Source organism: Arvicola amphibius, chromosome 11 (genome assembly GCF_903992535.2).
Source record: "Arvicola amphibius chromosome 11, mArvAmp1.2, whole genome shotgun sequence".
NCBI classification, from domain to species: Eukaryota; Metazoa; Chordata; class Mammalia; order Rodentia; family Cricetidae; genus Arvicola; species Arvicola amphibius.
In genome coordinates, this window is record NC_052057.2 from 14,690,874 (window position 1) to 14,714,897 (window position 24,024).

General features: G+C 38.3%; 1 protein-coding gene across 1 annotated transcript in view; it reads right to left on the bottom strand.

Moving 5' to 3' along the window:
- Rsrc1 (arginine and serine rich coiled-coil 1) overlaps nt 1-24,024 on the bottom strand; it is a 288,071-nt gene that overhangs the window by 262,126 nt on the left and 1,921 nt on the right. The window contains exons 2-3 of the mRNA XM_038348299.2: nt 15,340-15,535; nt 14,814-14,939 (exon numbers count right to left, since the gene is read on the bottom strand). Coding sequence (XP_038204227.1) covers nt 14,814-14,939; nt 15,340-15,533 — 320 coding nt within the window. The 5' untranslated portion in view covers nt 15,534-15,535. The remainder of the gene's footprint in view (nt 1-14,813; nt 14,940-15,339; nt 15,536-24,024) is intronic.

The window sequence follows — 24,024 nt, forward strand, 5'->3', positions numbered from 1 at the left end:
AACTATAGAAAGACATAATTGAATATTTAATATGATCACAATAAAAACTAAAGCAGGAATGAGAACACACAATGAAAGAGTACAACGTTGCTTAAATTCTCCCCTCACCCCCTCTTCTATTTTCAGGTGTATGAATATTCCAGAACTCAAGGTCTACTCATTTCAAAACCAAGACCTTCCAAGTATAAAATCCACAACTGAGCCTTTACCTAGGCTGGCATCAGCACACGATCTTAGATGCTTGAGAGTTTCTTAGTGGGTCTCATTGATTCTTGTCCATGGACATACTAATGGGTTGTAAACAATGAATACAAAAGAGATTTCAATTTATTCACCGATTAGAAAATAACCATTAAAATCAATATAAGTATGAGAGAAATATTACAAAAACAAGAAAAGACCATCCCGTATAAAATTGTGAGTCCCCGATATTAATTTAGAGCTTATGTGAATAAAGATCATTTGTTTCCTATGAAGTACAATAATAATTTTACAATTCCAAATAGTTTAATCTAAATTTGAACTGAAGAAAATCAATATTGTTCAAATTAAGAAGAGACAAAGATTACTATATTAATATGTAATCCAACCTTTCTACTTAATATTCAAAAGCAGAATATAGAGAAAATTAGATGATCAGAAATGCTGTCCTTTGTTCCCTAGACAAACACGTGGGGAATATGAGAATCAGACCTTTGCACTAAAACCCAATGAAATAGAAGCAAACTCATGACTATGTTATAGTGGGTAGTATAAAGAAAAATTTGAAACTATTTATTTACAAAAACAGAATGCTGCCTTTACAGTTTACAAATGTTTTTAGTAGTGATAGTAGTTAGTGATCATTATTTGAGACAACCTATGTAGCTTAGGCTGGCCTTGAACATGTTACCTTCCAGTCTTACTTTCCAGAGAGCTAAGGTTATAGGTATATCAATAAGCCCAGCTACAAAGTGCTTTTGAATCAAATCTTAGTAGATAAATATATTTCCTGAAAATATGTTGCATTTCTTTCAATTAGTAATAATTTATTATTTGTTCTATCTGTGAAACCATATTACTAAGGAAATTTTCATACCTTTCTCTAGCATACAATAATCAACATCTCCTCTAATAACTTTTATATACATAGTTTAGAGAACACTTTTTTTCCTTTTTACTCCATTTTCCTATATGTGTGGGGATGCATGCTTGCATATGCAGACATGTGTGGGGAAAGACATGCATGTGGAGGCCAGAGGTTGATGTCAGGAACCACATTTTTTTCATTTTCTTTTTTTTTTTTTTTTTTTTTGGTTTCTCAAGACAGGGTTTCTCTGTAGCTTTGGAGCCTGTCCTGGAACTAGCTCTTGTAGACCAGGCTGGCCTCGAACTTACAAAGATCCACCTGCCTCTGCCTCCCGAGTGCTTGGATTAAAGGCGCGCCACCACTGCCCGGCTTAGGAACCACATTTCATAGCTCTTCTCTCTTACTCAGTGGTGCAGATCTATCAAGCAAGCCCAGAGCTCACCTATTGGTTAGTGTCTCTAGTTAACTTGTTCTAGGGAAACTCCTCTGAGCTCTTCCAAAAGCAAAATATGTCTCTAGTGAAGATAATGACTCATGCAAAAAAAAAAAAAAATGAAACTGAATAATAGAGAATATCTGTCTGGGAGGTGCTAATTTATGATGAAATATTTTTATTTAAATCCTAAAGCAGACAGTGGTGGCGTACACTTTTAATCCCAGCACTGGGAGATAGAGGCAGATGGATCTCTGTGAGTTCAAGGCCAGCCTAGTCTACAAAGAGTTCCAGGACAACCACGGCTACACAGAGAAATCCTGTCTTGAAAAACTAAAATAAATAAATCCTAAAATAACACATACACACAATGGGTCTTCTGAACATAATTTAATAAATTATACTATTAATGCAATTAATATAGTAATTGCACTGCCCTATCTAAATTAGGAAATCAAAAGAAAAATCAGGGCTGACCAGATGGCTCAGAGGGCAAATGTACTTGCTGTCAAGTCTGAAGACTTGAGTTCAATGTCTTCTGATACACAGAGACACAGACACACTACTCTCTCTCTCTCTCTCTCTCTCTCTCTCTCTCTGAATATATAAAATATGTTTTAAATAGAAAAAAGAAAATTATAATGAGAACTGGCATGGTAGGACAAGTCTGTAATCTACTACTCATGAGACTAAGAGGATCACTGACTTTAAGAGTCTGAAATCAGTCTGGGCAACACAGAGACAGACCATCCCCAAAACAAAGAAAAGAAAATTAGCTGTGTAGTTAATCTTCAATAAACACAAATGACCACCAAAGTCAGACCAGACCAGTCTTCAAGAGGTAGGACAAAAAAATCATGACAATACATTGGAAAATAAACTATAGTTTATTTCAAAAGATAATAAACTAACAAAAATCAATACCAATTAAATATTTTTTAAAAACTTTCTCAGCAAGCGCAAAATATGGATTTTTCTTCAGTCTTAAAGGTAACCAGTTTTAAAAACGACTATTGTTAATACTGTTAAAGATAAAAATGAATATTTTTCTAAGACAGAAAAATTTGCAAGAATGCCACCATCACCACCAGTTCTCTTCATCACCACCATGAACACACTATACATAGAAATGGAAGACGACATAACAGTTCAAACAGGAGAATCAAACCCGGTCCTGCCGAGTGGTGGTGGTGCACTCTTTTAACCCCAGCATTCTGGTGGCAGAGGCAGATGGACCTCTGTGAGTTCAAGACCAGCCTGGTCTACAGAGTGAGTTTCAGGACAGATAGGAAAAAAAAATCTTTACTTATCAGACAATAAAACTCTTCTCAGAAAAAATCCTAAAGACTCTTCAAGAGCAGCAAAACTATAGATCATAGAATAAACAGAAAATACATAAAACAAAATGCCAAAAGTATATAACACATAATATAAAATTAACTGTATGTCTACATATTGGCAAATAATTGAAAAAGTCAATCTTAAAATATTTTAATGTTTTTTATTTTGATTTAGCTCATTATTTCATAATTAAAAAGGTATCAAATACATACTGTGGAAAAATGTATAAAATGGCAAACTAATAGCAACTACGGTCTCTTGAATTTCTTTCAATTTGTGTTCAAAATATACTTTAAAAATGAGTTCTCCTCTATCTGACTTCCAATCCTATGCTAGATACAGCCATTGTAATAATCTTTGTAATATTTTGTTGTTGTTTTTGCTATTTGTTTGTTTTGAGGCAGGGTCTCGTGTAGCCCATGTAGTAGAGGTCAGCCTGCAGTTTTTATTTTTATCAATATATAAATCCATATATATTCATTCATACATATTTGTTACTATATTTTTGGTTTGGGTTTTCTGAAGCAGAGTCTTCTGTAGCTCAGACAGGCATCAGACTCCTTGCTATATAGCCGAGGATGATTTTTACCTCCTGATCCTCCTGCCTCCATTTCCCAAGTGCTGGAATTACAGGCATGTGCCACCATGTCCAGAATTTATCTTTTATTAAAGAGCAGATATAAGCCAACATTCAATAGCATGAAAATGGGAAATAAATATAACGAAACGTGTGCTATACACTAATTGTATGTTCCTCTAGTAGTGGTTTGAATGAGAATGGTCCCCATAGATTTTAATGCTTACTCACCAAGAGGTGGAACTATTTGAAAAGATTATGAGGTGTGGCTGGGGGTGAGCTTTAAGGTTTCAAGAGCCCAAGGCAGGCCCAGTGTCTGTTCCTGTTGGCTGCAGATCCAGACACAGAACTCTCAGCTACTTCTCTGGAACCATGTCTGTCCGCATGCCACCATGCTTCTCACCATGATGACAACAGACTAAAAGTCTGAAAATGTAAGCATGTCCCAATTAAATGTTTTCTTTTTAAGAGCTGCTGTGGTCATGGTGTCTCTTCACAGCAATAGAATGCTGACTAACACAGTTCCTAAAAATGAATGTGTACAAACTCTAATCTTTTCTATATCAGGAGAGGGGGTCTCTGGGAAGTAATCAGTTTCAGAGAATGAGACCTTTTACAGTGGGATTCGTGTCCTGATAAAAGAGACAAGATAAAGATTGCTTCTTTTTGCAGTATTTTCCACTACAAGAGGAAAATAAAACAAGAAGATGGTCGTCTATGACCCACAAAAAGAGCCCTCACCAGAACCCAACCAACTATGAGAAAATATTTACATTGTTTAAGCCATTTGTCAGTTACCTAGTCAAAGCAGCATTAGGTAAAACAACATAAAAATATTTAGACTGAAAACCAACTACATTATTGAAAAAAACTAGAGAAAGACTCGAGATGCACACTGCGCTCATGACCTGGAAACCCAACACACGATGTTGACAGTTCTCCCAGCCTAATCACTCAACGAGCTGCACCCCAGTTCCAGCAGACTTGTCTGAAGAAATGCCAAGCTGACTCTAAATGCATATGGATATGCAAACAATACTACCTACTTTACAGAACCACAGAATTCAAAATTGTCTAAGACTGATATAAAAATAGAGCAATTCAACCAAATCAACCATCTAAAAATAGAATCTCACTCATACAGTCAATTATTTTTTTAAGGTATCAGACTATTCAGTAAGAAAGTGAAACTCAAGCTGGAGAAATGGTTAGAAGCTGGCTCAGTGTTTAAATGCACTTACTGCTCTTGCAGAGACTCTGGGTTCAGTTGCCAGCATCCACATAGAGGTTCACAACCATCTGTAACTCCATTTCCAGGGGATTCAATTCCCTCTCCTGGCCCCCAAGGTACTAGGCACATAGAGGGTACATATACATGCATGGAGGCAAAACACTCATAAACATCAAATAAATATTTTTTAAGAAACTGAAATTCTAGTAATATAATGATGTTAGACCTCTATATTAAAATAAAATAAACCTCTACCTTCTACAAGCCACAAAAATCAGAAATATCATTAAGCAAATGCCAAGTGGTTATTGTAGATGAGATATACTTTAAAAATTCATAAGCCAGTGCCTGCAAAGTCACATATTTACAATCTCTCGAGATATCTCTTAGCTGCAAAAGAAAAGACAGTTCTGTAAGTAAAGCCTGGCACCTTACACATAAGGGGACACTGGCAGTGACAACAATATCATGAGCCTCCTTGATATCGTATACTAAAGAACAATCACTAGCTGATATTTTGCTAAAAACAGGTAACACACTGCAATAATGTGACACAATAACAAAGAGTTCATATAGACCCAAACTTAGGGACTTTCTACAAAATGAAGCGTTAAATATTCTTCAAAAGAATAAAGGCTATGGAAGGTGAGCAAAGACTGAGAACTGTCATAGACTAAAGAGAAACAACTAAATGCAAATAGGAGGGAATCCTGCTGGCCAAGCTAAAGAGACTTAAATGGTCTCTATGTCTAATTGCTACACTGTTAATAACCTACTTGTTAACGTTAGTGAGGTAATAAAAGGTTATTTGGGAATTCCTTGAGATTTCTTTGCAACTTGTCTGATAGTCTAATACTAGGTTTTTTTCAATGACTATTTTAAAAGAGAAATTATTTGACAATGATTGACAGCAAGATGTCAGAGCCAAAAGTCCTACACTAAGCACCAGAGCCAAACAGAGACAGTGTCAGAACAACAATCAACAAGTCAAAATGCCTTCAGAGAACTGGAGAAAATATCAAGCAACTGGCAGCAACCCAGTGTGTGAAAACTGAGTGCAGATGTATCGACACAGGCAGGAGTCTCCTCACTGTACCTGCCTCTCCCCCAAACTGGCAAACCTCAGCTCAGCTCAGTGATTCCAGAAGGGGAAAAGAAAGAGTGGGATTTAAAGAAGTGTACAAATGACTGCCCCCAAACAGGTAAACACAAGTGGATCTGGCAGAAGCCAGTGACAGCAAGATATAGCAGGGCAGTTTGCTGTGGCACCAGAGAGCCCGCAGGAGTAAGACAGAAGCTGGCTCATCGGACTGGAATTGGGCAAAGTCACCCTTGAGAATGACAGAGAAGAGTGTGGCACACGCTACAGCACCCTGGCACTTTCAAGAGCTACCAGAGAGAACGTCTGTAAACCCTCTTTAAAGAACTGATGGGCTACATTCTGGCAGGTCAGGAAAACAAGAAAGGTAGGTTATACTTGAAGCATCACAGACTACTCAGTAACAGACTGCTGAAAGAACACAAGAACAAAAGCTCCTGCAAAAGAAACTACCAAGCCCAAGGAAATTTTCAGAGGCCTGTGAGTTCTCTGCACAGGCTAGTCCACTGGTGAAGGACTGCCTCTATAAACACCAGTCCGCAAATACATGGAACTGTGTTTTCAGTCGCAAAGAACCAGTAAAACAAAACAGCAGCAACCAAAACAAAAAGACACGGGAAACTTGGTTCAACCAAAAATTATCCAGAAGGAAGTCATATTCCCCAATAGGTACAGCCAGACTCACGCTCATCAAAGCAACCCAGATTAGTGTGACAAGCATGGCGACACTATAATCCCAACACTTCGGGGGCTGGAGCATGAGGATCATAATTTCAAGGCTAGCTTGGGCTACACACCAAATACTAGGACAGCATGGAATACAACACAAAAATATCAGAAAAGGAGGAAGAAGATGGGGGGGGGGAGGAGGAGGGAAAGAGAGAAGAGGGAGAGGAAGAGGAAGCAGGAAGAGGGGTAGAAGAAAAAAGGGAGAGGAGAAGGAAGAAGAAAAAGAAACGAAGGAGAAGGAAGAGGGAGGAGGAGAGAGAGGAAGAAGAAAAGAAGGCGGAAAGGGAGGGAAGGTGAAGCAGGACAAGGCAAGGGAAGACAACAGAAATCATGACATTAATGCAATACCAGCGCTTGAAAGACTGAGGTATGCATACCAAGAGTTTCGGTTCAGTTTGTGCTACATAGAAAGTCCCAAGCCAGCCGGGGCTACTTCTCAAAAACACGAGAAGGGAAAAACTAAAAATGAGTATTACCAAACAGAAACCTGGGTGTGGTGGCACACACGTGAATCCCAGCAGTCTAGAAGAACAAGCAGAAGAAACTGAGTTGAAGGCCGGCATGGTCTACATCAGTGGTACTCAACCTGTGGATAGTGACCCTTTTCGGGGGGAGGTGGGTAGTTAAAGGACCCTTTCATAGGGGTCACCTAAGAACAATGGAAAACACAGATATTTACATTATGATTCATAATAGAGACAAAATTACAGTTATGAAGCTTTTGTGGTTGGGGGTCACCACAACGTAAGGAACTGTATTAAAGGGTAGAAGCATGAGAAAGGTCTAAATAGTAGGCTCCAGGACAGCTTAGTCTATAAAACTGAGTGGAAAAAATGGAAGGGATATAGGAGATGTCATTAGCTGGATTAATATGTGTACTTTGGGTGTTCCAGTGGGAAATGAAGAAGAAAGGATAGAAATTTTATTTGAAGAAATAATGACTGAATTTTTTTTCTAAATATAACAGAAAATAAGTATTCGATAGACAAACTGTCAACTAAAAATTCTGAAATACACAAAACTATGTTGCAAAAATAAAAATATTTCTCAAATAAGCTGAAGGAGTTCTTCACTGCTAGTTCTGCCTTACAATAAATAATAAAGCTGCCCTGCAAGCTCAAACAAGAGAATCCCGGACAGCAACATAAGAACACTGGGAAAAGGCTCAGTGGAAAAGTAAATGTACAAACACAATACTGAAGTACTGTAGCGGTATGTAACATATTGTTGGTTTTGCCTTTTTGTGTTTTGTCTTAACCGGGGCCTCATGCATGCTAAACATATGCTCTACCACTGAGCTATTGTCCCATATTTCATAAAGCACTTTTAATCCTGGCAGAAAATTTCATCCTGAGTGAGGTAAACCAGACCCAGGAAGATATACTCAGAGCATGAGGCAATTTAAACTCTGAGAGTTAAGAGTCCCATGAGCCAGGAGGTGGTGACGCACACCTTTAATCTCAGAACTCAGCAGGCAGAAGCAGTCAGATCTCTGTGGGTTCGAAGCCAGCCTGGTCTACAGAGAAAGATCCAGGAAAGCCACGGCTATTTAGTAAAACCTGTTTCAATCTCCCCCCCTACCCCACCCCCCAAAATAATAGTCACAGGAGTAAGGCATTCAATCACAAGGACAAGCTGCACATGGCAAAAACATGTTTTTTTTTTTTCCATACAACAGCTGAAGTAAATTCACTCCTACCTGCCACACCTGGGAGGGGCACAAAAACACATTCCAAGAACAACTTTGGGTTTTGAAGACATTGAGGTCACAAGGCAAATGTGTGCCTACAGATAAATGTGTGCTAAAAGGATTTCTCAAACTCAAATGGCTAAGAAAATTGGAATGGAACCTATCTTAATTAATGTCCTATTGCTATGAAGAGACACCACAACTCATAAAGAAAACAGTTTTTAAAGATTATTTATTATGTATACAGTGTTCTGTCTGCATGTATGCCTGAGCACCAGAAGAGGGCACCAGAACTCATTATAGATGGAGTCAAACTGGTTGCTGGGAATTGAACTCAGGCTGGAGGAGCCAAGAGTTCTACATCTGGATTAGCAGGCAGCAGGAAGAGAGAATGTGTCACTGAGCCTGGCTTGAACATTTGAAATCTGAAAGTCCACCCCCAGACTTCCTCTAACAAAGCCACACCTACTCTAACAAGGCCACAACTTCTAATAGTGTTGCTCCCTATGAGTCTATGGGGGTCATTTTCATTCACACCACCACCAAAACAAGCTACATTCTACATACTTATGTTTATAACCACAAACAAACTACTCTCAGCCTTAAGCACAGAAACTTCTCTTTACAGTGAATTGCAGTGAAGGCAGATGACTCATGACTGCTCAAAATACTAAGAGCAAGTGACAACCCTGGGCTCAGCTCTCAACAGGTCATTTGTACGACCCTGTGAAGTTCAGGGAACATCACAAAGGACAGAACAGAGAGAATGGAGAGACTGAAGACAGGAAGAAAGGCTGTAAAGGCTACTCAGAGCATGCCACAGCCACTGGGCCCATGGCCTCACCGTAGCTCTGACTGCCTGCACTGGGCCTACACAAAGCTGTGCCTATCTGCAGCCAGTCAGGAACTGAGACTCTGCTCCTCCCTGCAGAGGAGGAAGTTGTGGCCTTGTTAGAGGAGGTGTGGCTTTGTTAGAGGAAGTCTGGGGGTGGACTTTCAGATTTCAAATGTTCAACTGGCTACCAAGATCCTGGATTATCTTCGGTTGTGTAGCCCATGGGGAGCCCACGAGGCTCCAGTGGATAATTTCAAACCCTGGCCACAAAATGATCCTGGTTAAAATTAGTGGGTCACAAAACAAGACATGAACGTGGAAAGAAGACTTTGACTTACAAGGAGGGAATGACGGCAGGGTAGACAGAGGTAATAGAAGGCGGGAGTGAGGAAAACCAGAAACAAGTATAAAATTGTCAACTGATCAATGAAAAGACAAGCCTTAGCTATAAAGGCATATAGTCAACAAAGGATGGAAACAGATATTCAATACACATGGTAACCAAAAGATTAGAAGTGGCCAAACTTGGATCAAACAACATGGACTGGAAGTAAAGGCTGTCACAGAGAAAGGGTGACATTTTCAGCAGGAGGGCAGAGGAGTTTTAAGCATCCATACATTGAACATCAGGTAACCCAAATATATGAAGCAAATTTGACAAAGATGACATGAAGACTATTAGCAACGATTCCAGTAAGAGATTTTATTCCACTTCCATTTACTTATTTTGTGTGCCTATGTGTGGGCGTGGGCGTGGGCATGTCCGGTGCACATGTGGAGATCGGATGGCAGCTCCTAGGAGCTGATTTTCTCCTTCCACCATGCGAGTCCCAGAGATCAAACTCCGGACCTCAGGCCTGACAGCAGACTTGACAGCTAACCTTTACCACTGAGGCCATCTTGCCAGCCTGCTGCCAGCCTCCCAGAGATTTTAATACCCCATTTTCAATAATGAAAAGAACTTTTAGTATAGTATTCATAAATTGTATACATGAGTATATGTGTGAATAAACTATGATATATTTATCATTCAACAATAAAAGTAACAAGTACTGATATAGAAATGAAAACATAAGCTGACTAGAAGGCACATGCAGAATATCACTACCATATGATTACATTTACACAAAATTCTCCAATAAAATGTAATAGATTCAACAACAGAAAGACATAATTATCAACACACATAAAGTAAATAAATCTCAAAGGTACTATGGTTAATAAGAGGCCTTAACAAAAATGTACATTGTTTATGACTGCAGGCATGTGAAACTAATCTACTCACAAAGAAACAAAGACTGTAGCTCCAGTTCATTTGGCAAGCAGGAATTAAGAAAAGTTATGAGTGAACTAGCAGCAAATGATAAAGGCCTATTATTTTAAAGGGTATGTGACTTTGTCAAGCTCAGCAAATGTATGCTTAGAATTGTACATTGTAATACTTATGAATTTTACCACATATTTCAAAGTATCTTTTCAAAAGAAAAATTTGTAAAATATTAAACTCTGTAATTAGATACTAAAATATTTAAAGGGAATATATACTGATGTCTGAAACAATGGATTCAAACTTTATGATGAATTAATGGGCAGAGAGGAAAAAATGAGTAGGTATTTGATAAGTCAAGTAGAAAGCTAATGTAAATGTCTAGGTAGTGAATATATCAGTATTCAATATAAAATTATATTATCAACATTTGAAAATTTTAATAACTTGGGGGAGAAAAGTCTATTAAATATAATTGAAGCAGTGGTTTCAGGGAAATTTGTAGCCTTAAACACTTTTATCAGTATAAGTTATGCATACAAATATAAATAAATTCCCAGCTCAAGAGGTAGGAAACAAAAGGGCTGGGGAGATGGTCAGTGGGTAAAGGTGCTCAGAGCCACACCTGCATTCAATCTCTGGAAGCCATTAGGTGGAATGAAGCAATCAGCCCCTAAGTTGTTCTCTGACCTCCACACACATGCCACAGCATGAGCGTGCTCATGCATACACACACACAAATTTATTTTTAATTAGAAAAATAAGTAAATAAAAATGAAGTACAGAATAAGAAATAAGAATAAAAGCAATAATCAATAACTTAGAAAACAGAAAAGCAGAAGCCATAATTAATCAAAATCTATTATTTAATGCATTTGTCTTTTGAAGCAAGGTCTGTGTAGCCCAAGCTGGTCTCAAACTTGCTAAAGCTGAGGATGACTTCTGCCTCCTTCATGCTGGGATTATATGCATGTACTAATCATGCCTGGCACTTTTTCTTTTCAGTCTTGGTAATCTACCAGATAATTTAAATAGGAAAAAAAGTTGTTATAATAAATAAATTAATGAAAGACAAAAGGAAAATAAGCACTGAAATAGCAGAAAATCCTAGAATCTTTACAGGGTATTTTGTAGACTTCTAGGCATTTATTTATTATTTTTATTTAAAAATTCTTAAATTTTACATACTAGCCTCAGTTCCCCCTTCCTCCCCCTCTTTTCTCCCACCTTCCCCTATCCCACCCCTCATCCATTCCTCAGAGGAGGTTAGGTCTCCCTTGGGGCATCAACGAAGTCTGGTATACCAAGTTGAGGCAGGACCAAGCCCCCTCCCCCTGTACCAAGACTGAGTAAGGTTTCCCCACAGGGAATTGGCTACAAAAAGCCAGTTCATACACCCAGGATAAGTCCTGTTCCCACTGCCAGGGGGTCCCCCAACAGACCAAGCCACAAAATTGTCACCCACATTCAGAGGGCCTAGTTCAGTCCCATACAGGATCCCCAGCTGTCAGTCCAGGGTCTGTGGCTAGGACTCTCACTAGGTCGCCGTCAGCTGTCTTCTGTAGTTTTCCCAGTCATGATCTTGACCCCCACTCTGCTCATAAAAATCCCTCCTCCCTGTCTTGAGCTAAGCTCCAGGAGATCAGCCAGTGCTTGGCTTGCATCGCTGCATCTCTAGGCACTTATTCTAAAATCTGTATGAAATGGATAATGTACTAAACAAGAAAAGTAAGTCATAGAAATGAAATCTAAGCTGCACAATTTCCGTTACAGAAATGAAGAAAGCTATTGTGATGGCACTGGGCCTAGAGGTCTCTCAGTCTACAAGAGCTTCAGGAAAGAGTCCCAATGACCCAAAATTATTCCTGGGCATTGAAAATGAAGAAAAACTTGAGTTCTCTTTGTGAAGAAACAGCAAAGAATATAGATGCTATATTTAATAAAAGTAGTGCAGAACAAATATCACATATAAATATCTATGTAAAATACAAAGTAAAAAAAAGAGAGCAGATTCTTCTACCACACCAAGAAAAAAACAAATCTAGATCAACTGAGGTTTATTCCAGAAAAGCAACATGGGTTCCTCAAGAGATTTGGGGGAATCATTTCTGGATAAAAAAGCTTCAAGAAAATTCAACATTCAGAACCCATTTCTAGTGGAGAAAGGGTGATGGGCACTCTCTTAAAATAGAAAAATATGCATGCTATAAGCCTAAAGACAGGAAATACAGACTTTTTTCAATAACGTCACAAAAAAATTATATCCTTTCCAATGCTGTTCCGTATTATCCTAAAAGTTAAAAGTAATACATCCAGATAACAGAAAGAAAGAAAAGAATGAGAATTAGAAATGCAGAACTACTTCTATTTATACACAAGCCCTAAAGAGGCACACAGGAACTGGAACAGTAAAAGAATTGAGTGGCATAGGATATAAGATTAGTACGAATTCCATAGATTTCATATATAAAAATAACAAATAGTTACATACCCTATATATCCCCCATGTATAATAGCAATAAGAAGTTAAAGTACTTTGAGATAAATTTAACAAGAAATAAACAAAATGTTTGTTTTCTGAGGAATACAACAGTCCTTATAAGAATAAAATAAAACCTAGACTCTGCTCTAAATAGAATTTAGCATGAGAGAAGTGTGGAGTGACTGTAGCTTGTGAATTTGAAAAAAATCTGACTAAAAATATACCAGGCTTTTGTAATAGAACTAGGTGACTTAGCAGCAAACTTATATTTATATGAAACGTCACCAGGTAATCACTCAGAAAGAACAGGTAAAGAATTGGGAGACTAAACCTACTAAAAATTAAAATATGCTATAAAAGTCTCCATGATTGCAGGTACAGTGTCTATGGCAGAATTGATATAAGACCAAGAAAAATACCCATGCATTTTAATTAACACTGAGATCACATATTTGTAATTGTTACACATCAGTGGTGTTCAAAAAAAGAAAAAGATGAGTTAAATTTGACTTGGGGAGAAAAGATAGAAATCAATAAAAAGAATTAAGGGTCATATAGAACTGAACATTAAAGAGTAGAAAGTATTTTCAAAGTAGAGATGATGGCAAAAAACTGGAAGAATATATGCAAATAAAAGCAAAACCTTGGAACTCGGGATATACTAGAACAAAGGTGTATTTATAGAGTGCTTTACACGTGGAATAAATAAAACACACTGGGGGGGGGGGTCAATGTCAAACAACAAGAATCCAGAAAAGCTAAATTTAGACTTTAATGCAACCAAGCTTCATATGCAAAGAGAATTATATATTTGATGCCCATTACACTAATGTGAATCCCCAGTTAGAGAGTAATACTACACAGAGCTAAGCAGAGACAAGAAGCCATCTTTAAGACATTAGTTTTATAGAAAGAAAGGAGGAGAGGATTGGGCGTAGGAAAAGAGTGGGGTAGGAAAAGGGACTAGGAGGAGAGGAGGGGGAACTGACACTGGGAATGTAAAATTAATTAATTAAAATAACAATAACAACAAAACACTGTTTTTATTTTTTATTTATTCTAATACTCTTCTTTCTAAAACTCAATGATTTACAAATACTGTTTTCCTCAGTCTCCTCAACACCATGGTCCTCTTCTATTCCATCGCGTTTTCTCACATTCCAAGACGTCCAACTCCTCAAACACACTGTTCCCTATACAGCCTCAGAGCGAGGCTAAAACGCGCAGGAGTCACACAGCACACCCTGGTCTGCTCCAGCAGCCACACCAAAGAGCCACAGTATAAACAAGAAACGTATTTTCTTGGGTAGGCTGTAAGTTCAAAACCAACGTGCCAGATAGTTTAGTTGGCTGTGAGATTCTTTTCTGTCTTGTAAAGGGCACCCATCTCACTGGGCCCTCCCATGACACACTGTGAGCTTACGTAGGATAAATGGAAAGATCTCTCCCTCCTCTCCTTTTCTTTTTTTAAGGTTTACACTCTTATCTTTATGTGTCTGTAAACATGTATGCCACATATGTGCAGGTATCTCAGTGCTGGCGTTTACAGGAAGCTGTGAACTACACTTTTAACTGCTGAGCCACCTCTCCAGCCCCTCACTTCCTCTTCAGATAGGGTCAACAGCATTATCAGATTAGGGCCCCAACAAGATAACCTCATTTAACCTTCATTACTTCTATAAAAGCCTTATAGAAAACAAAAGACAGAAACACCAGGGACAGAAGCCTTAACAAATTTTGGAAATGTTCAGTCCATGCCATAGCATGTTAGTTCTAAACCTAGAGTTTGTAATTCCTGGTCTTTCCTCTTCAGAATCTTCCAACATCAATCAGAGAAAGAGAAGCCACAACCAGAAACAAACACAAGACACCTGAGTGAGCTTACACTGAACCATCAAGTTCCAATAAAGCCATCAGATAACGACACCTGCAGGAGCAGTCTCCAAGAAAACAGAATTGCCATCTGACCCAGTCGGATTGTAGAACCCAAGTGAAAATAAAGGACCGCTACTGGAGCCACTGGTCTGGAAAGGGCCTGCTACACAGCAGCACGTACACACCTTCTGGTTCTGCTTTTGGAGCAAGACCTCTGAACTCTATAGGATTTCCCTCGACCCCGGGAACGACTTCGACTTCGTTTTCTTCGGGAGCCGTAAGAAGAGCTGCTGCTCGACCGGTGCCTGCGTCTGGAAGAAACCACAGCCATCACCGCAGTGATGTAAGCATCGCTGTAAGCATCAGGACGGAATCTAACACTGTCTCAGTTTTGTTCTTTCGCCCTTTCCGCAAAGAAGACACAAACATTACCAACACCCAGAAGGACGATGCAGACAGACTGGGTACAAGTTAAGATATTATGGGTCATATCATCAGATAATACAAGAACTATATCAACTTCTGTCTGCTTACATACAAAGGATATAGATGCTTGGCCTGATTAGACAAAAAATGAAAAGAAAACCTCTGGGTAGGGATTTGCCCTAAGTACTAACTACTAAAAGAAAATTATTTTAGCCAACAAAATTAAACACACAAAATAACATGACTTCTTAAGGACATCACTGTCACAGAATCATGAGCACCGACCTTCTCTCATAAGAGTGTGAGCGAGGCTGCCGGTCTCTAGACCAGGACCGGGACTGGGACCGTGGCCTCCTCCCGCCCTTCTTGCGGCTGTAGGTCCTGCTGTCTGCAGAGCTGCTGGAAGAGGAGCGTCTGCGCTGTTTCTTTTTCCTCTTGCTTCTGCTTTCTTCCTCGGTGTCTGATGACCGGCGCCCCATTTCTACAAGGTCACAATAAAAAATCCTGACTTAGTAACACAACAAATAAAATTCAAGACAACTTTTTAAACTTAAATAAAAATAGTAACTATGCTGCTTAAACTGGCTGTGAACTTCTGGATCCAGCTGATTTTCCTGCCATGCAGAGTAGCTGGAACTACTGGGACAGACCCCCATACCCAGCTATATCTTAAAGCTTCTTAAAGTAAAATGTGGTCGGCTTTTTTCCTAGCTGTGTGAAATAGCTTTAACACAATTTTGTAGTATATCAATGAACTTTTTACACTTTCTGAACAACCTGAATTTGCACCATCTTTTTTGAATATAAATCCTAATGAAAGTTCATTATATCAATTTTCTGACAGTTTAAGTTGTCCTTATCATTAAGAGCATGATATTTTGTTTAGTAATGAACCATCCAGTCGTCCATTTTAAACTCCCTGAAGATGAAAGGCACTTTAGAGTCATACTTTTCAAGTTGAGTTCTAACTATTTAAAGGGTTTTTTTTTGTTGTTGTTGTTGATATTTTACTTAGTTTTATTTTTTTTTTTTTTTTTTTTTTTTTATGGGTATAAGTGTTTGCCTGAATATATGTCTGTTTACCACACGATGGCAGTGCCCATGGAGTCCAAAGATGGTATTAGATTCCTTGGGACTGGGTTGTCAGTTACATGTGGGTGCTGGGAATTGAACCCAGGTCCTCTGAGCAATCTCCACAGGCCCTGAGTTCTAGATATTTCAAAGGGAAGAGCTCATCAGTCATTATGGAGGTATGAGATGAAACAATGCGCTATTATCATTCATTTCACTTCTGAAACTGAGGAAAGAAACGCGAACTCAAGTACCAAGTTGATGGTTACTGGGAAGGCAGCCAGCTCTTTCCACACAGCTAGCTTGGTACGAGTCTTTCAGAAATCAGTCAGCAATTGAATTTAAAAAGTAAAAAGAATGTTCATGCTTTTTTTGACAGTACAATCCTACTTCTAGAAATATATCTGAAATTTTTTATTAAAAGAAAGATAAATATATGGGCTTGGCATGTAGCTTAGCTAGAAAACTGCTTGTCTAATAAGCAATAGGCAGTAGGTTCTCCAGCACTGCATAACCTCTGAGTGTTGGTGATGTCTAGAATGCCAGCACTTGGGAGGTGGGGACAAGAGAATCAGAAGTTTAAGGTCCTCCTTGGTGACACAGAGACAAAGAGAGAAGGCTAGCTAGCCTGGGATACACAATTCTGTCTCAAAAAAAAAGAAGAAAAGAAAAATTCATGAACATTTTATTACAGCATCATGATATTGTTTCTATGGAGGAGCTATAAGAAAACACGTACATAGAAATAAAAATTAAAATGAACATGTAGAGAGAAAACAAGAAAAAAATCAATAAGAAATAGTTCCTTATAAGGATTTCCAAAATCCAAGAATGGTTCAGAAGCATCCCCTGAAAGAAAAGAGCAGTTTTTTCAGGCCAACCCACAAGCAGACATAATAGCATAACTGAATGTGGCTATGAGAATTCACCACCACCTGAGCAGATACCAGAGAACTACCCAACTATAAAGCCCGTCTTCAGCTGGCAGCACAACAATCAAAAGTGCCCCCTCATCTGCAGAGCGGGCATTGCATGATGGAGACTGCATGGTGGACGGGGCAGCTCCAAACTAACCACTGCCACAGCCCAGGATCTAGATTTTGCTCCTTTGGGGTTTGCTTGTTTGTTAGCCAGGTTCTTACTAGGTCACCGCAGGTGCCTACAACTCTCGCAGAGATCCACTTGCCTCTCTCCAAGTGCTGGGATTAAAGGTAGGTGGGCATCTCTACAGCTTCAACTTCACCATCACTACTCTGATCTGAAAGATGAATTCCTAATTCCACTTCCCCAGAAGGTAAGTAATAGCATTGAAATACTTAAATATATTGTTTCAAAATGTAAAACATAACCTTCCTTTTCTGAAGACTTTCTACATAGTTATGGTTATAGTTGTATATTTAGTATAAATAAAATAAAAATACAAGAGGAAAAAAAAGAATGCCAGATCCTGATACTCAGGAATCAGCCAATCAGAACCTTGAATTACTCTAAAGGTAGCCTTGAGAGTCTCATGTGCAATACTTTCTTAATTACTAGTTACCTTACAATATCACTAAAAAGTAGGGTTCATCCTATGAAATAATTAGATCAAATGTCATATTTTACTTTAGTAATTACTTAAAACAAGTTAAATATCATGACTATAAATAATGTGTTAAAATACTGTTTAGTTTTGAGAATTATCAAATGATTCATGACCTCTGAGTCAATTTCAGTATAAACATTTCTGCTAGTGCTAGGGCTAATTCAAAACTTTAAATAATTTATCTAGAACCAGAATTAAATATTTGTAAATATAGTTTCTTAAAATTCTTTTTTATTATTGGATATATATATTTTATTTTATATATATATATATATATATATATATATATCAATGATATGTGTGGCCAAGGATGCACCTTAGTGTAATGTGGAAGTCAGAGGACAACTTCTGGTAAGTTGATTTTCTCCTTTATCCATGGCCTGTGAGGATCAGACTCAAGTCATCAGGCTTCCACAGCAAGCACGCAATTCATGCCCAGCAAACGCTGAGAAGCCTTGGGTTTCAAACGTTGAGTAAATTGCTAATATACTTTAGTCAGCTTCCAAATTGAATAAAATCAGCCCTGAATAAAAGGTCAGCATGATCCTTTCTGCTTAAAAATGTTTATAAAATTATATATATTCATAAAATGTACACATATACACGTATGTCCAAAGTACACAGCTACATATTTTCATACACATATGCATATAATATCCATTTGTAGATCTACATATATACTACAGCTACATTAGATATCCCTGTATGTGTATATATTTTTAAATATATAAAATATATACCCAATTCAAGGGTGATAATACTTTTTTTGCTTCTTGGCTTTTTTTTTCTTTTTTTTCTCTGTTACTTTCACCTTAAGAACTGACAGATTGACATGTGTAGTAGCACAAATTTTTGAAAACCAGCACTCAGGAGGCAGAAACAGGCAGAGCTCTGTGAGGTCAAGACCAACCTGATCTGCATAATAAGTTTCAGGTCATCAGACCACCCAGGGTTGCACAGTGCAACCATGAACCAAAAAACAAAAACATACAACTTTTCTTTTCCTCAAACAAGTATTTAAATTAAAATGACTTCTTATTAGGTCTTAAATACTTTCATTTAGAAAATACTGAATCACCAGGATTTTATTTTCTTATTTAAAAAATACTGAAGTGTCAAGCATACCTGTAATCCCAGCATATGGGAGATGGGGCAGGAGGATTTCCACAAGTAGGAGGCCAGCCAGGTCTAAAATAAACAAATATATAAATCTGGAGCATAACTAAAAGAATAAAAATGTAAGTTCACAAGGATGAAGAAACTAGAAGCCACCTAGAGGATGGTGGAGCACACCTTTAATCCCAGCACTCCGGAGGCAGAGGCGGGTGGATCTCTGAGTTCCAGGGAAATAAAAAACTGATTAAGGATTTAGAACTACAAAAACTGAATACTAAGCAACTTGCAGATAATTCCAACAAGAAAAAAGCCAACTCATGCAATACAAATCAGAATGAATCAGGAGTGTGAAACACACCACACAGGTGCAAGGAGGTATTAAGCTAGAAAAAGGAACTGACTGAATTTCTGTACAAGAAATACTCTCAGGTCCCCTCCCCTCCTGCCATTTGGCCAGGTGATTAGCCTTCTCCAACCCCAGCAGGACATAAAGTGTATTGGATGGGAGTACGAAGTCTAAAAGAGGAGTTGTTTTTTTTTTTTTTTTTAAGTGAGGGGAGACATAGGGATGTCAAACTAAAAGTTAAAGGGGTTAAGTGAAAATTCCGAAGTCAAGTGTACATCGTTGGACAGAAATAAGATCTCTATAAAACCCACAGAATCAACTAACCTGAGCTCATAGGAACTGACTGAGACTGAACCAACAACCAGGGAGCTTGCATGGGGAGTGACCTAGTCCGCTACATATGTGTGAAGTTGATCTTCTTGATCTTCTTGTGGGACTTACAGTGGGAACAGGGACTGTCTCTGACTCTTTTACAGGCTTTTGGGACCATATACCTTGCACACCCTTATCAAGGGGAGGTGCTTAGTCTTAACTGCAACTTGATATGCCATGTTTTGTTCATTTCCGTGGGAGGCCTGACTTTTTCTGAAGAGAAAATGAGAAGATTGGAGGTGGAACAGAGGGAAGATGGTGGGGGAAGAGTGGGAAACTGCAGTAGTTATGTAAAATAAATAAATTTTTAAAATAAAAAATTAACAGCAACAACAAAAAGATTTCTATAAAAACTGAACTATACCCAATGGACAATACATCTAAAGGTCCCTGAATAAAACCCTGTAACACAGTCCACAGCTGATGAGCTCAAATATAAAGAGCGTGAACCTTTTCTATAAAGTCTTTTTCTGTTAACTTCTTAGTGAATACACAAGACTACTAAAATCCACTAGGTGCAGAAAGCCTCCCTCTCAGCACCACGGCAGCACCCCCCTGGTGATGTGAAGCCCTGGGTGCAGCACCCAGCGACACAGAACGAAAATAAACAATAAGCCCAACGCAGAAAACAGAAACAACTCATAGCAAAGTGGGAGCACACAGAGAGCAGCAACAACAGAAACTTCAGGAACAAAAACTCATTAATATCTTCAGGTGGGTAATGGAAGGCGTCCCGGCAAGCAATGAGAAAACGCTCCAAGGAGAAAGCTTGGTCTAAATAAATGACAGACGAGATAAGGTTGGAAAAGGTCAAACACTCGTAGAAGGTGAAAGGAAAATGAGACAAACATGAAAAAATTGAAAACCTTAAAATAAAAGTAAAGACATCTATCCAGGAAATCCAATATTTAACTGAAATTACAAAAGAATAGAAAAAGAAATGAGGAAAAACACGTCAAATAATTATTGAAGAAAAATTTACAAGCATGAATTTCTCCCAAGTACTTGGAATAGTGAGATTCTATTTTAAAAAAATAAACATATACTAGGGATAAATTAGAAAAGAATAAGACACCGGAGATGTTGCCTAGTATACAGAAGGCCCTTTTGTACTCAAACAAAGGAAAATAATAATTATCAGGCATCAAGAATAAAAAGAAGATCCCAGACAATTCAAAAGAGTCACAACATAAAATAAAGCATAATAAAATGCAGACTTTTCAGGTGGCAACACAAGAACAAAGGAAATTCACCGTCAAATTTCTAAAAAACTAATTCCAATCTCAAATCTCTTTCCATCTATCTTACCAAATCAGTGGTCTGGTGAGATTACAAAAAAGACATTTTTAGAAATTTAAGTCATTAAAACTAGATGTCATGCTCACCCTTCTTTAGGAAGTGTCCAAACAGCATGCTCCACCAGAAGGAAAACAAGACACAACAAACAAAACAAGCTTCAAAATGAGAGCTGTCTAACACTGAAGATGGAAATGTCTCAGGATGAGAGATGAGAGATACATCAGTGGGCCCCAGACAGGAAGTCCTAGACTTCCGAGGTATTCGGTTACAGAGTGCCAACAACTCCCAAAAGAGAGCCCAAGGACCCTTCAAGTCAGGATATTCAAAAGGTAAAATTATTTTCATTATAATATACAAACATTATCTCTCTAGATGTTCTGAATTTTCGCAAGAATCAAAGCAGAAGCAAACTATAATAGGCTCACTGCATTCTTCCCTGGTCCTTCCCCACTCTAAGCTCCACTAGAGTCTCAGTGAACAGTGTTGTTGATAGGGCCAAGAATACTGCTCAGGGGTAGAGTACCTGTCTACCTCATACAAGACTCAAGGTTCAATCCCCAGTCCAGCAACAGCACATATACCATGCTCCCCAAAAATACCCTTGGCAAAGGAATAAGTCATTAAATGTATTAAATTTCAATATACATAATTTCTATCATATAATGAAGGATGCTGGTTGTCCTAAAAAGAAATGTGCAACTGAATTGTAAGCTGAACTAGCTGCTTTTATTGTAAAACATGATTTTTATTGCAAAATTGCCAACAGATGATCACTCAGCCTTGGTTATTTGGCAGCCTTTTTCTCAGACTAAATGAAAATGAACTTTTACCTCAAGAAATATTAACAGTACCTGTCACCAATCATAAACATCTGCTCTTTTTTTTTTTTTTTTTTTTTTTTTTGGTTTTTCGAGACAGGGTTTCTCTGTGGCTTTGGAGCCTGTCCTGGAGCTAGCTCTTGTAGACCAGGCTGGTCTCGAACTCACAGAGATCCGCCTGCCTCTGCCTCCCGAGTGCTGGGATTAAAGGCGTGCGCCACCACCGCCCGGCATCTGCTCTTAACTAAAAGAATTTTGGATCACTTGTATCTGCCTAGTTCTCAGACTGTTTCTTCTCTAAGATCAATGGCAATATTAATACACATGAATGTTATACAATAAAGAGTGCCAACATTTGAAAGATATATCTTACTCAGTAAACCAGTATTTTCCAATTGCCAAAGCATAATGTCACAAAAATCATCCTTAGATTCATTCACAATGCAAGACAAAAAGATTTTAATTCAATAAAGATTAATAATACAAAAAAGTTCAGTGATATGGTTTCAAATACATTAAAACCAACCTTCAAGAAATTTAAAAACATTTTAACTTCTCAGTAAATTGAATGAAGAAGTAAATATAGTACAGTTGTATTCAAGCAAGCCAGACGTCAGATACTTGCAAAACTAGAAAATAATCCTGCTTTCTCAAGGCTTGTTTATGAAAATATGACTATCTTTTATATTAAATTTGTTCCCATGATTATTATTATTTTAAGTAAATTCATAAGAAGCTTACAGCTTTGTTTAGAAGTAAAGTAAATGTTTATAGAAAACACAAATAAAAGTTAAGGAGTATCCTCAACAATTTGTAAGAGTATGAAAAGTTCTTAAGACTAAAAATTTGAGAACTGTCCTAATTTTTCTGCAGGCATTTTCCTTCCTGTCTTGCTTAATTAATTTCCTAGTTAAACATAAAGATGAAGAAAAAGAAAAAAAAAACAAAGATGGGTGACCATTTGGCCATATATCTTTTGGTAGCCAAAAATCAAAACATGGCAAGTGGGTATAAATTTTTCTTTATTCTAATGACAAATGATGTCACACATGAATAGAAAAATCAGAGGGAGACAACAAAAAGGTATTCTCTATAACCGGCAGGTACGCAGTTCCCAATACACCACTGTATGTCCTTAGCAAAGGTGATGGTGAATTTTCATAGTCAACCTAACAGGATCTGGAATCACCATGGAAACACTCTTTGGGTGTGTGTAACAGGTTGTTTCTGGAAAGGTTTAGGGAGGAACCAGAACTGGGGCTAGTATGCTGAAGCGGATAGAATGGAGAAGTGTGTTAGCTAGCGCCTGTACTCCTCAGGGACTGTAGACGCGATGTGCTCAGCTGTTGCTACCATGACTTCCCTACCACAACAGGCTGTGTCTGCAAACTGTGCAGCAAGCACGCCCTTTCCTCTGTGCTGTGCTTCTGTCTGCGTCTGCAGGTCACTGAACGGTCTCGCTCATTCTAGCCAAGCCCTCACTTACACTGCGCCCCTCGAGAAAGGAAGGATGTCTACACTCGACTCCATTGGCCAGGGGAGCGCATAGAAGCAGTCCTATCATTTGGCAGTGACGAACTCGTCATATTTTTTCAGCAAACTCCACAAAGTAACAAAGCTCCATACAGCAAGTTCTTGGTTTTCTGTTCTTCTCTAGTTCTTCCTGGTTTCAGCTTCCTGGACTCAATTACTCCCTATACAGAAGTGAAGCCATGACAGATAATGACCACAAGACAACAATTTAAAATATTTTATTGTAAAGTTCAAGTGGGTGACTGAAAATATAAAGTCAAGATGTAACCATTTAATAATAGAGAACTTTAAGGCACATGTCCTTAATAAGGATAAAGAAGCAGTTATTGTGTTTCAGAAAGCGGGCAATTTGTTTAAAAGAACAAAGGTTCGCGGAGGACGGGACAATTTATAAGTCCTCTGTCATAGTATTTCATTAAAAATAAAAATACAATCTTTGATCCTGGGTACATGCCCCTTCCTCAATAAAAGGTAGAAACAGTACATGGGTGGGCACATGCTTACAATCTCATCACTTGGGCAGTAGGGGCAAGATAGGTTTTAGACTACATAACAAGTCCAAGGTCAACCTGGGCTGCTGGACACACTGGAAGAAACACAACAGCAAGTAAAACTGGAGTGGACACTATTTAACATACTATGTAAGCCAAAAAAAAAGCAGAGAACCACGCAAAGCAAAGGAATTAAAAGAATAGAGGTAAACTTCAGACGTAACACAGCAAAATTCAAAAGAAATAAAGAATTCGGTCAAAACACCCGCTAGGACCAACACACATAAGAACTCACAGAGGCTGCGGCATCACACCCAGGGCCTGCACGGATCCTGCAGT